General features: G+C 40.9%; 2 protein-coding genes across 4 annotated transcripts in view; one reads left to right on the top strand and one right to left on the bottom strand.

Annotated features, from left to right (window-relative positions):
* DNAI1 (dynein axonemal intermediate chain 1) overlaps positions 1-12875 on the bottom strand; it is a 265252-nt gene extending 252377 nt beyond the window's left edge. The window contains exon 1 of the mRNA XM_069101915.1: positions 12395-12875. Within this exon, the coding sequence (XP_068958016.1) occupies positions 12395-12424 (30 nt within the window). The 5' untranslated portion in view covers positions 12425-12875. The remainder of the gene's footprint in view (positions 1-12394) is intronic.
* Positions 12876-13117: 242 nt separating this feature from the next.
* Positions 13118-13876, top strand: part of FAM219A (family with sequence similarity 219 member A) — a 102677-nt gene continuing 101918 nt past the window's right edge. The window contains exon 1 of one of the 3 annotated variants that reach the window (XM_069101917.1): positions 13118-13393. In XM_069101917.1, the coding sequence (XP_068958018.1) occupies positions 13334-13393 (60 nt within the window). In that variant the 5' untranslated portion in view covers positions 13118-13333. The remainder of the gene's footprint in view (positions 13394-13876) is intronic. The other 2 variants (XM_069101918.1, XM_069101916.1) reach the window with 2 other exon arrangements.

Here is a 13876-nt window from a genome sequence, read left to right as displayed (position 1 = left end):
TCTAATTCTGAAGGAATCATTCTCTTCAGTGAGCTTTTGAGATTTTTTTTCCATCTGGAAAATTTGGCTCTTTAAGATATTATTCTCCTCATTGGCTTTTTGAGCCTCTTTTGCCATTTGAGTTAGTCTGATTTTTAAGGTGTTATTTTCTTCAGTCCGGCTGTTGACTCTCATTTCACAATTTTCTTCCATCATTCTCATTTCTCTTCCCAATTTTTCCTCCACTTCTCTTATTTGGTTTTCAAAACCCTTCTTAAGCTCCTCTACAGCCTGTATCAAACTCATATTTTTCTTGGAATTTTTTGGTGCAGGATTTCTCACTTCACTGTCTTCCTCCTGTTCCATGCTTTGATCCTTTTTGTCCCCCAAATAGGAGTCTAATGTTGGATTGCTCTGTTTGCTTTGCTTCCTTTGTTTGCTCATGTTGCCACTCAATTACTTGACTTTTGAGCTTTTTGCCACTGTAGAAATCTGCTTCCAGAGAGGAGAGCTTTGTCCCAGATCACTGGGGTTTTCACAGGTGCTGGAGCTATTAGTTGGGTGCCCTCTCATAAGCTTCCACCGGCTCTGGCACCTGGTCACACACCCCAGGTCCTCCACCCTAGACAGCAATCCAGATCCAAGCAGGTTAAAGCAAGAGAAATTAAACCTCAGACTGGTTGCTTGGTTCCCCCTACAATCTGCAGGCCAGGAGCTCTGAAGCAGTCATGTGATGGCAGCCATCACACCTTAGCCACTTCTTCCTCCCAGGGGTAGAGGCCAGACTGCACTCTCAGATCCCCTATTCCCATAGTCCACTAACCTCTCACTTTGTCTTTGGCATTTATGGGTTGATAATTCTAGAAACTGCCACAGCTGCTGCTGATGCACTCTCCCAGAGTCCCTCCAGTTGGTGGCTGGTCAGGCTGCCCTAGGGCTAAAACCCTGGACTCACACAGGTCTGGACTGGGCTCCCAGCATGTTGTGATCAACCCTTCTTGCCAGTCTACCAGGCTGTCTTCAGTGGACAGTTTGTTTCTCTCTGTCACTTTGTGGGTTCTGTAGCCCTAAAGTTTGTTTAGAGTCATTTTTTGTAGGTATTGAGGTGGTTATGGGGGGAGCACAGGGAGTCTTCCTGCTTCTATGCTACCATCTTGGCTCCTCCCCTCCAGTCTAATTCTGAAGGAATTATTCTTTTCAGTGAGCTTTTGAAATTCTTTTTCCATCTTGCAAATTAGGCTTTTTAAGGAATTCTTCTCCTCGTTGGCTTTTTGGGCCTTTTTTGCCATTTGAGTTAGTCTATATTTTAAGGTGTTATTTTCTTCAGTCAGGTTGTTGACTCTCTTTTCATGATTTTCTTGCATCATTCTCATTTCTCTTCCCAATTTTTCATCCACCTCTCTTACTTGATTTTCAAAATCCTTCTTGAGCTCCTCCATGGCCTGTAACCAATTCATATTTTTCTTGGAAGCTTTTGGTGTAGAAGTTCTGACTTTGTTGTCTTCCTTCCATTCCATGCTTTGATCCTTTTTGTCCCCAAAAAAAGAATCCAAAGTTGGATTGCTGTGCTTGTTTTGCTTCCTTTGCTTCCTCATGCTTTGCCACTCAATTACTTGACTTTTGAGCTTTTTGCCACAGTAGAACTCTGCTTCCAGAGAGGAGAGCTTTATCCCAGATCACTGTGGTTTTCACAGCTGCTGGAGGTATTTGTTGGGTTCCCTCTCTGCAGCCCCCACAAGCTCTGGCCCACTGGCCACACACCCCAGGACCTCCACCCCAGACAGTGATCCAGATCCAAGCAGGTTAAAGCAAGAACAATTACCCTCTGAATGGTTACTTGGTCCCCCTGCAATCTGCAGGCCGGAAGTTCTGAAGCAGCCATGTGATGGTGGCTGCACAGCTGCCTTGTCCCACCAATTCTTACCCTGGGGGCAGGGGCCAGACCATGCTCCTCTGTCCCCCAAAGTTCTAACAGAGTTCCACACTGACCTTTTACTTTGGAATTTATGAGTTGATAATTCTGGAAACCACCATAGCTGCTGGTGATCCATTCTACTGAAATCTGTTCCAGTCACTGTTGGTCTGGGCCACCCTGGGGCTAAAACCACGAGGTCACGTAGGCTGGGCTCGGCTCCCAGCATGCTGCAATGGACCCTTTCTGTAGGCCTGCCGGGCTGCCTTCAGAGGGAGATTTGTTTCTCTCTGTCACTTTGTGGGTTTTGTAGCTCTAAACTTTTTTAGAGTAATATTTTATAGGTATTTGAGGTGGTTATGGGGGGAGCTCATGGAGTTTTCCTGCTTCTATGCTGCCATCTTGGCTCCCACCTAGCTACCTTTAATAAATTCAAATCATCTAGTCCAGATGAACATCCTTGGGTCCTTATAGGATTGTCAGAGGTGATTGCTCAGTCAGTCAGTGATATCTGAAAAATCATGGAAAACTGGAGAGGCATTCACAAGACTGGCAAAGAGCAGAGTCCCAATTGTCAGAAAAGAAAAGAGATAGATCCTATAGCTATGTAGGCCAATGAGCTTGACTTCAACTCCTGAAAAAATTCTAGAACAGACCATTAAAGATTTTGCTAATAGCTAACATTTATTAAGCGCCTACTATGTGTCAGGCACTGTTAATGTTTTATACTTATTATCTCATCTTATCAGCACAACAACCCTGGGGAGTAAGTATGATTATTATCCCCACTTTACAGAAGGGGTAAATTGAGGCAAACAGAGGTTAAGTAACTTACACAAGATCACACAGTTAGTAAAATATCTGAAGCTGGATTTGAACTCAGGTCTTCCTGACTCCAAACCTGACATTCTATCAACTGCACTACCCAGATGAACATTCACAATGATGAAAGTTCATTCAGGGAATCAATTACTACAAAGACGCAAAATGGTTTTATTAAGAACAGGCTAACAATTTCCTATTTTTTGAGGATTACTAAACTCATAGATGAGAAGAATGCTATGAATATAGTTTGTCTAGATCTTACCTAACTTTTTTTTTTTGCCTTTCTGAGGGGGAAGGTAGGACAATTGGGGTTAAGTGACTTGCCCAAGGTCACATGGCTATTTTGTGTTAAGTGTCTGAGGCCAGATTTGAATTCAGGTCCTCCTGACTCCAGGGCCAGTGCTCTATTGACTGCATCACCTAGTCACCCCAGTCTTACCTAACTTTTGATAAAGTTATCACTCTCCACACCCAGAAATAACTGGCCGTGTAACCTTGAGCAAGTTACTTTACCCCGATTGTTTAAATAAAAAAAAAAAAAGTTATCACTCTTATGTGAGTGATGAAATGGTGGAAAGAGATGGATTAGGCAATAATACAATCAGATGGATTCATGACAGTTTGGATGGTCAGACTCGAAGAGTTCATGGTTCAATGTCAGTGTGGCAGGAGATCTTCTGTGGAGACAAGGTCACCTAATCCAAGCTCCACATTTTAAAAGATGAGGAAATAACCTCAGATCCAGATAAACTGTGACTTTCCTAGGGCTATATAGACAGCAAGGTTTGGATTTGAACCGAGGCCCTGTGACTCCAAATCCCACACTCCACACATAGCATATGTCCTCTCAAAGACTCTTTCAAATTTCTAATCAGTTTCTAGTTTCCTACATCTTGTCAGAGAGGTTAACTGCACCCACAGTCATGTGCAGCCCAGAATTTTTTTCATGAAGTTTTTCTTCCCTAAAAACATCTTCCTCACTTGATGCCACCCAGCTGCACCTCAGAAGCAAATCTGAAGAGCCTCCTCATCCCACTAAGCTCATTCTAATCTTCCAACACAGAGTATTTGCCATATTCCTTTCTCTGTGCAAAGCACAAAAGACTATAATTTCATTTGGAGAAATATCAACCAAACTAGAAGACTGCAGAGAGAAAAGGGGGAAAGGAGAACTTTGGGGAGGAAGGCAAAGCAGCTGGTGAAAGGCATTGAGGTTGGCATTTTAGTAAAACACTTTTGTAATCTCCTGCTAGCTCCACTTTGTGAATGTCAGCTATTTCCATAGTAAATGATTGTTAGAAATACAGTATGTGGTAGTACTGCTTGGAGACCAGGCTAAAGGAAGGGAAAATCTAGCTTTTTTGTCTATTTTATTGCAACGTGGACCCCTAGGAATGCCAATTTATAAACTATTTGCCAACAAGGCTGGATATTTTCTTTCTTGGAAACACCAAAGTAAGCATAGATTTTAGTAATTTGACATGCCCAATATAGTTTAACATACCTGTAAGTCAATGGACCCTTTGTCAGACCTCAGAAGGAAACAGAATAAAGATATTTACATTTGCTCAGAGACTTTCTGCCTAACAAGAATTTCTCTCCTGCTTTCTGGCAAATTTTCTCCCTTTCCTTATGGATTTGCTTGTTAAATCAGCACTGGAACAAAAGATCAGATCAGTTCAGCCACTGAACTTGGCTATCCTGGTCCACAGTCAGCTTCTTCCCTCAGGAAAACATGAATAATTATATTTCTCCCTGTTACACAGGGGTACCAATGCCAGGATTCACAAGATTTCTACCATTTCTTCCAGCTCTAGATAAATATATGACTCAGACTGCTAAAAGAAATGCCAACCTATTGGCTTGTTATTATAGATATAACAATACTGCCTCAAATATGGATTGGCCCCATGTATAATTAGATTTTGTCTTTGACCTTCCCACAGGAGAAGGCAGAGCCAAATCTCATTTTGGTTCATGTCTCCCAAATTTCAGGAAATACCTCAGTTCACTTTGATGCATTACTGTTTCTACTATTGTTCCCTATTGTTTCCTTTTGGTCTTGCTTTCTCCTGAGTCCAGCAGGAAGACAGGCTTCAGAATGCTGCAATGTATTTCCTTCAAGCTACCAAAGTTTGACGAGCTATTTGGTGAAAGTATTACCCGTTATTTTCCCGCTACTCTGTATCCTCAGGTCAATATTCTCAGGTAAAAATATAATAGGAAAGAATGAATACCCTATACAAATCCCTAAAAGGTAGAAATGGCATACTACGAGAGCAAGATACTTTTTAAAAATTACTCAGGTAAGAGCAGATTGTGAACAGGGAAGGAAAGGAAGGGAAGGGAATTAACAGGTTGGCATAAGAGGTAGGAAGCCTTACTGAAGCAATAAATTCCCTAAAAATTAGAATGAACCAAACAGAACCCAATGTCTCTATAAGGCAACAAAAATATTAAAATAAAGTCAAAAAAGAAGATGATACTGATGCTGAGGTTGATGTAAGTTACCTCACAGCAAGAAAAACTGATCTGGAAAACAGATATGGGGGAAAATTCAAAAGCATTGGATTATCTGAATGCCATGGCCAAACAAAGAGAGTAGAAACTGTATTTCAAGAAACCATCCAGATTTCTTAGAACCTGAGGATGTGGTGGAAATGGAAACAATCTACCAGTTACCCTCTAGATGAAACCCCAAAATGAAAACTCCAGTGAACACTATAGCCAAAATCCAAAGTTTCCTGGTCAAATAAAAAGTATTGCAAACAGCCAGCCTGAAAGAATTCAAGTACTGAGGAGCCACAATCAGGATCACAAATTATTCAAGTGCTACTCCTATAATAATATTTTATTTTTCCCAGTTGCATGTAAAACAATTTTTCACATTTATTTTGTAAAATCCTGAATTCCAAATTCTCTCCTTTCCTTCCCTCCTCTCTCCCTGAGATGGTAAGCAATTTGATATCAGTTACAGATGTTCAATAATGCAAAAACCACTTTCATATTAGTCATAATATGAAAGAAAATATAGACCCTCCCAAACAGCCCCCCCCCAACACACACACACATACACATACACAAAGAAAAGGAAAAACAGCATGCTTCAATCTGCACTCAGAATTCATCAGTTCTTTCTTTGAAGGCAGATAGCATTTTTCATCCTGAATCCTTTAGGATTGTCTTGGATCGCTGTATTGTTCAAAATAGCTAAGTCATTCACAGATGATCATTATACAATATTACTATTACTGTGTACAATGTTCTCCTGGTTCTTCTTGCTTCCCTATACATCAGTTCATGTAAATCTTTTCAGTTTTTTCTGAAATCAGCCTGCTCATCATTTTTTATAGTACAATTATATCCCATTCAAAATCATATACCACAACCTGTTCAACCAATCTCCAATTGATGGACATTCCCTCTATTTCCAATTTATTGCCATCACAAAAAGAGCTGATATATATGTATGTATTTGTATACACATACATATTCTTGTACAAAGAGGTCCTTTTCCCTTTTTATTTTTTTTGCCTCTTTGGGATGCAGACCTACTAGTGGTATTGATGGGTCAAAGGGTATGCATAGTTTTATAGCCCTTTGGGCACAGTTCAGAATTGCTCTCTAGAATGGTGGGATCAATTCACAACTCTACCAACAATGCATTGGTGTCCCAACTTTCTCATATCTGCTCCAACATTTATCATTTTCCTTTTCTGTCATGTTAGCCAATCTCAAATTTATAAGACAGTACCCTGGAATTGTTTTAATTTGTATTTCTCTAATCAATAGTGATTTAGAGCATTTCTCATATGACTATAGATAGCTTTGATTTCTTCTTCTGAAAGCTGCCTGTTCATATCCCTTGACCATTTAGTAACTGAGGAATGATTTGTATTCCTACAAATTCAATTCAGTTCTCTATATATTTGAAAAATGGGGCTTTTATCAGTGATATTTGCTATAAAAATATTTTCCCCAGCTTTCTACTTTCTTTCTAATCTTGGCTGCATTGGTTTTGTTTCTGCAAAAAAATAAATTTAATATAATAAAAATTATCCATTTATATCTCATAATGCTCTCTATCTCATTTGGTCATAAATTCTTCCCTTATCTATAGATCTTAGAGGTAAACAATTCCATACTCCACTAATTTGCCCATGGTATCACCTTTTATGTCTAAATCATGTCCCCATTTTCATCTTATCTTGGTATATGGCATGAAATGTTGGTCTATAGCTGGTTTCTTCCAAACTGTTTTCTACATTTCCCAGCAATTTTTGTCAAATAGTGAGTTCCTGTCCCAAAAGCTTGGATCTCTGGGTTTATCAAACATTAGATTACTATGGCTGTTTACTACAATGTATTCCACTAATTTTTCCACTAATGATAATCTATTCCACTAATTCATAACTTTATTTCTTAGCCAGTACCAGATTGTTTTGATCATTAACCCTTTATAAAACAGTTTAAGACCTGGTATGGGTAGGCGACTTCCCTTCACGTTAAAAACAATTCCTTTGATATACTGATCTTTTGTTCTTCTAGATGAATTTCTTATGATTTCTTCTAGCTCCAAAAAATAATTTGTTGGTAGTTTGATTGGTATGGCACTGAATAAGTAAATTAATTTAGGTAGAATTATCATTTTCATTACAATGGTCTGGTCTACCCATGAGTAATTAATGTTTTTCCACTTGTTTAGATCTGACTTTGTGTAAAAAAGTGTTTTGTAATTGTATTCATATAGTTTCTGGGTTTTCTTGGCAGGTATATTCCTAAGAATTTTATATTGTCTACCATTATTTTAAATGGAATTTCCCTTTCTATCTTTTGCTGCTGGATTTTGTTGGTAATACATAGAATTGGTTGATGATTTATATGGGTTTATTTTATATCCTGAAACTTTGCTAAAGTTGTTAATTATTTCAATTAGTTTTTAGTTGAGTCTCTAGGATTCTTTGAGTATTTCATGATATCATCTTCCAAGAGTTTCCTCCCTAACTATTCTTTTTCTTCTCTTATTGCTATAGCTAGCATTTCAAGTACACTATATTAGTGATAATGGGCGACCTTGCTTCGCCCCTGATCTTATTGGAAAGGCTTCTAGCTTATCCCCATTGCAGATAATGCTTGCTGATGGTTTTAGAGAGACAATACTGATCATCGTAAGGAAAGCAATTTGTTCCTATGCTTTCTAGTGGGGGTTTTTTTTTTAATAGAAATCGGTGTTGTATTTTGTCAAAAAGTTTTTTTCTGCATCTATTGAGATAATCATATGACTTCTGTTTGTGTTGTTATTGATATGGTTTATATTATGCCTATAGATTTCCTAATATTGAGCCAGTCCTGTATTCCTTGTATAGATCCCATCTGGTTGTAGTGTATGATTCTTGTGATGTGTTGCTATAATCTCCTTGCTAGTATTTTATTTAAAAATTTGCATCAATGTTCATTAGGGAAACTGGTCTATAATTTTCTTTCTCTGTTTTCACTCTTCCTGGTTTAGGTATCTGTGTTATATTTATATCATAAGACTCCTTATTTGCCTATTTTAACAAATAATATATATATAGTACTGGAATTAATTATTCTTTAAATGTTTGGTAGAATTCACTTGTGAATCTATCTGCCCTGGGGATTTTTCCTTAGAAGTTCAACTATGGGCCTGTTCAATCTCATTTTCTAAGATGAGGTTATTTAAGTATTCTGTTTCTTCTTCTGTTAATCTGGGCAATTTGTATTTTTGTAAATATTCATCCATTTCACTTACATTGAATATTGAATGATGATGAAAAGATAGGAACAAGTACCTCTTAAGGGATAAAAAATCCAAACCATCCAATAGCCACATGAAAAAATGTTCAGGGAAGATTTGTATAAACTGATGCAGAATGAATTGAGCAGAAACAGGAGAACAATTCATATGATAAAAAAATTATAAGACAAATCTGATAAACTTAAGAACTCTTATCAATGCAATAACTAATCAGGATTTGAGGACTGATTATGCTACTCATCTACTGACAAAGGCGATGGATTAAAGATGTAGAGTAAGACATACACTTTTGGACATAGATAACATTGGATTTTGCTTGACTATCAATATTTAACATAAGGGTTTTAGCTTTCTTTTAAATGAGGGAAGGGGAGAGAAAATAAATACATTGATGAAATCACAGATCCTCAATATTGCCCACCCCCATCTGGCACAGTATCTTGTACATACAGGTGCTTAATAAATATTCACTGAATCAAAATGTGGCAGTGTCTCAAAGGGACAATCTGGTGAATTTTAATTAAAAACATGTTTTGTATTAAGCATTGTGTTGAAGAGACAAAGATGGAGGGAGGGAGCTGGAAAATACCAAAGTCCCCATACTAAGAAAGTTTACAATCCAAAGGGGAGAAGATAGGGAGGGATAGACAATACAGCAATAGTGGGGATATAAGCAAGTGAATATGAATGGCAGTAAGACTTGGACTCAAGACTAAGTTGACTTTTTGTCCTGTTTTTTAAAGAGACAAAGAAAGAAAAACATACATTAGAAAAGGTATTGAGGGATTTACTATGGGGAGGGGGTCAAGAAAGGGGGAAGGAAATTATTGTAGATCCCTGAGGTTGTCAGTCCCTGGGGTTGTCAGACTTATGCATCATCAGAAAGGGACCAAAAGTAGAAAATATTACCCAATCCTTAAAGTAAAATCATGAAGAGCAATATACCCTGGAATATCATGTGTAGTTCTGATCATTACACTACAGGAAAGATAACAGATTTTGCGAAGTTGCAGAGAATAACAAGTAAAATGTACAGGAGGGTTTTAATTCGATAAACATTTACTAAGCATTTATTAGTTGTGAAAAGTACTGTGGATAAAAAGATAAAAATCAAACAGCTCCTTCCCTCAAAGAGCTTACATTCTACTGAGGAACTGGAGAAAGGAGAGTCAGCTACATGAATATGGAATTCCCTGTTGGCATTCTCTGAACTTGAGCTATTTGCAATGTTTCTCATGCCAATATTGATGAGAAAATTTTCTTTTATGCTCTTACACCCTATCCTTTCCTTCACAGTTGTCTGGAAGTTTGATGTCTTAAATTTCTTTTCCTTGCTACGTCCTCTAAACATTTTTCCAGTTGAGTAATTTTCTGGTTTGGGGTTTTGTTTTGTTTTGTTTTTGCTTCCACTCTTTTTTTCTGCTAGTCTAGCCTCTAGTAAAAATAATTTTACTTTTCATTGAATCCAGTGTAATATGTATATTCTCCAGAGGTATTTCCAAATTTTTCAGTCTCAACATTTTGTCCTGAGATTCTTTAGTTAGGTTCAGTTCACTCTTTATTTCCAATACTTTTTCTTTTTAAAATTTTTTTTCTCATTTAATTCCTTCAGCATCCCTTACCATCCCAATCATCTTCAACTAGAATGTAAGAGATGCCCAGAACTCATCAGAATGGCCATGCAAGAAGAGTGACATAAATGTTCATACCCATGGGATGGGCTAAGAACTACCATGTACAATCCTTTTGTTGAGATAGAGGAACACCAAACCTTATGATATACCTTGAAACAGCATCCTAAAGTCCTCTGAACCTTGCCATCACTTTCAGAAACCCTGGACATTGTTATCTACCCTACAATTGAACTCTTTTATATGTACTATCTCTGCCAATTAGTGTGTAAGATCCTTAAGAGCAGGGACTGTCTCATTTTTTCTATTTGTATCCCTACCACTTAGCATAATGCTTGGCATATAGTGTTCAATATATGTTTCATTCATTCATTCATTTTATTATATCTGGATAAGATTCTAGTTTTCTGATGTAACTGAATTTCTATGTACTTTTCTCCTGGTATTTTTTCTTTCTTTTAACCCATTTGATTTTTCATTGTTTTGGGACTCTTCTTAAGCTTGGTCATTCCCTGACTGATTTTTAAAACGTTCTTTTAAGCCTATCTAGAAGTTTTGCTTTTTCCTCTGAATTTTTATTGCTGTTTAAGAATGAGAACTTTGAAGGTGGCTCCCTCATAACCTCTTTTTGTGCCATCTTCACAGAAGGGCTATGGCATGGAAGAGAAATTAAGACCGCTACTTGACTCCAGAAGGCAGAATAAGGTGTAAGTTACAAAAAAGGCTAATTTAGGCTTGACATGAGGAAAAACTTCCTAACAAAGTTATCCAAAAGTCAAATGGGCTGTCCCAGGATGTAGTATATTCCTCTTCACTGGATATCTTCAAGCAATGCCTGTACAACCATTTGGCAGTGATGCCTTGTTCAAGTATAGGTTACCCAACATGGCCTCTGAGGCCCCTTTCCAACTCCAAGATTTCATGATTCTGCAGCTCTTTTCTACTTGAGACTATTAATCAAACACAAATTCTAGGATGAGAGAGACCTCTCTTTGAAATTTGAGATGGGTAATGTTAGGACAAATATCATCATCATTTTGAAAATTTTTATAACTCGGATTTATATAGTACTATACAGTTTTCAGAACATTTCATATACATTTCACCATTTATTCAACTTTACATAAAATTATGTAATTCATTAGATAAAGGTATGGGACACAAAGGGAATGTTAAAAAATTTTTAAATTATTTGGACAGAAAGGAACCACTTGGGCTCTATCATTCATATAAGAATATCTAACGTATTCTTCAGAACTGCTTGATGCTGCTGCTGGCAACAGAACATTTAGTTTAATTGGATTATGGATCTGACCCAATAGGGTGATTCCTAGAACTCCCATAAAATAGGACAAAAGATGAGACAGTGACTTGAGTGGCACAGTGTGAGCTTTTTACTGAGTAGACACTTAATTTAAGAAGACAGTCCAGAGTGTGAGACAAATGAAAAGAGACTTAGGAAAAGTGAAGTACGGATAAATAGGAGGTATGGGAATAGAGAGAGATGCATTTTAAGAATTTACATTGGGGATGGTGAATGAAATACGTTGGAGGCTGTTAAAACGAAATATCAGCTGGGGATCATTTGTCAGGATTCTTCTGCCACTAAACTAATATGGTGGAGAAAAGGGAGGGACTCAGAAGGTGTTTTCAAAGAGGCAGTTGTTAATGACCTTGCTATGCCAAAGCCCTAAGCATCTTACAGTAAAGTGCAATCTATAAGACTTTCCCCAGGAACACAAACACCATCAAGGAACACAAATATAATATATGCATTATCAACACTCTCAGCTGTACAGTCACAGTGTAAGGGTCATTTTAGGGACCAACTTGCCCAGAGGTGTGACCTCTTTTTTTTCTTAATAATCTGTTCTCACAGCTCAGCAGTACTGACTCCCCTGTTCCAAGTAACACTTAATAAATGAGGAACTACAGTTACAGATTTCCCAGGAAGCCTCCTCTTATTTCTGTTGCCCACATGGATCTTTCTCCTTTCATTTTCAATAGTACTTATAGTTTTTACCAATTTATACTTCATTATATTACATCCTGCATTGCTATTTCCCTAAATAGCTGTTCAGGGTTAAAGGCAGTGAGGGTAATGTCTCCACTTAGAGCAGTACTGGGCACACGGTAGGCATTCAATAATTTTTTGTTGACCGACACTGGTGAGGCAGCCGAAGGTCAGGGGAGGGTCATTGGGGAAGGCTCAGTTCAGAAATGGGAATAAAGGGGTAGACGTATTAGGATTGATGAAAGGAGTTTTACCAGTTTTCGGGACGTAGTTTTCGGGGCCATCGTGGTCCTAACAGGTAGCTCCTGGAAGTTTAGGATTCCGACTTAAACCCTGCGTCCAGGAAGTGTACATCCGTTACCCAGGCAACGCACCGGAAACCCCGCGACCCCTCCTCCCATCTTCGAGGCATGTCTGTCACGTGGCCATTCGTAGGTTGGGGGGGTGGGATTCATTGCCGCAGTTGAGTTTTTTTCCTCTCTCTTTTTCTCCCCTTTCCCATTTGTCCTTCGCTGGTGTGGGAAAAGAAAGCTACCTAGTGGGCTGGATCCTGACGCCGTTACCTTGGCAACGGACCCGAACCCCGGGCGCAGGCGCTTATAGTTGCCCCGAAGCGGTCATCCACGGGCAACACCGCCCCCTCCCATCTTGGGGAGGGAGGTGGGAATTATCCGGGGGCGGGGCATCAGTGGCCCCGCCCCCTCATGAATAATATGGCCTGAGATAGCCCCCTCCCTGTGCTCCTGGATCGGCGGAGGCGGGAGGGGGGCGGTGGGGTGCTGCCCCCTTCATGAATTATGCGGCCCGGCGGGGCGGGCGGTGTCCCGGACCCGGAAGTGGAGTTGCCGAGTCACCGCAGTGGCTGAGCTGGCTGACAGGAGGCGAGCTGGGGTGGGGAGCGGGCGCGGCGGAGGCAGCCAGCGGGATCAGGCGCGGGAGCGGGGGATGAGGCTGCGGCCGGGCACGACGGCTCCTCTCGTTGCCCTGTGAGGAGGCCGCGGTGCCCGCGCTCTCTGCTCACACTCGTGGCCGGCCGGCGTCGCCTTCCTCCTCCCTTCCTCCATCCCACCTTCCCTCCCTCGCTCACTCGCCCTCCCGGCCGCGCCTTTCACTCGCCCGCCCGCCTGCACCGGAGCTGCGCCGCCGCCGCCGCCCACGTTCTTCGTCCCCTCCCTCCCCATCCCCCCGGCACCATGATGGAGGAGATCGACCGGTTCCAGGTGCCCACGGCGCACTCGGAGATGCAGCCGCTGGTGAGGGAGGGCGGGCGGAGGCTGCTTGGGAGGGGAACCCGCGGGGGGAAGGGGGCAAGGTGTGCCAGGCGACCCCCTCCATCTGGCGCAGGAGGAGTTGGGGGCTTATCCGGGGGAGCAGAGGCGAGGCATGCATCGGCTGATAAGAGAGAGCATCTCACCGTGGTTGGGGGAGGAGGCAGGTTAGGGATTGCGTGGGGAAAGAGAAGGGGAGGGGGGCTCGGAGCCCCGAGTGCAGGAGTGGGGAGCTAAAGGGAAATAGGTATAGGGAGCAGCTGGAATGAGGGAGGGGGAGAAGTGGGAGCCCGTGGGGACGCGGAGTAGGGTTGGGGAGTGAGCAGCAGGGCTGGGGGGACGGCGAGGAGATGAGGAGGCCCTTTGCTCCCATCCCTTCAGGTTTCCTATAGCTCCAGTCGAAGCCATCTCCTGCCTCAGGTCTCCACCCCCCCCCCCCCCCCCCCCCCCCCCCCCCCCCCCCCCCCC

Source organism: Petaurus breviceps, unplaced genomic scaffold (assembly GCF_028583685.1).
Source record: "Petaurus breviceps papuanus isolate PSGF00001 unplaced genomic scaffold, PetGlider_PUasm1.0 520, whole genome shotgun sequence".
NCBI lineage: Eukaryota > Metazoa > Chordata > Mammalia > Diprotodontia > Petauridae > Petaurus > Petaurus breviceps.
Note: the sequence above shows the minus strand (reverse complement) of the source record. Positions and strands in the feature narration are given on the sequence as shown.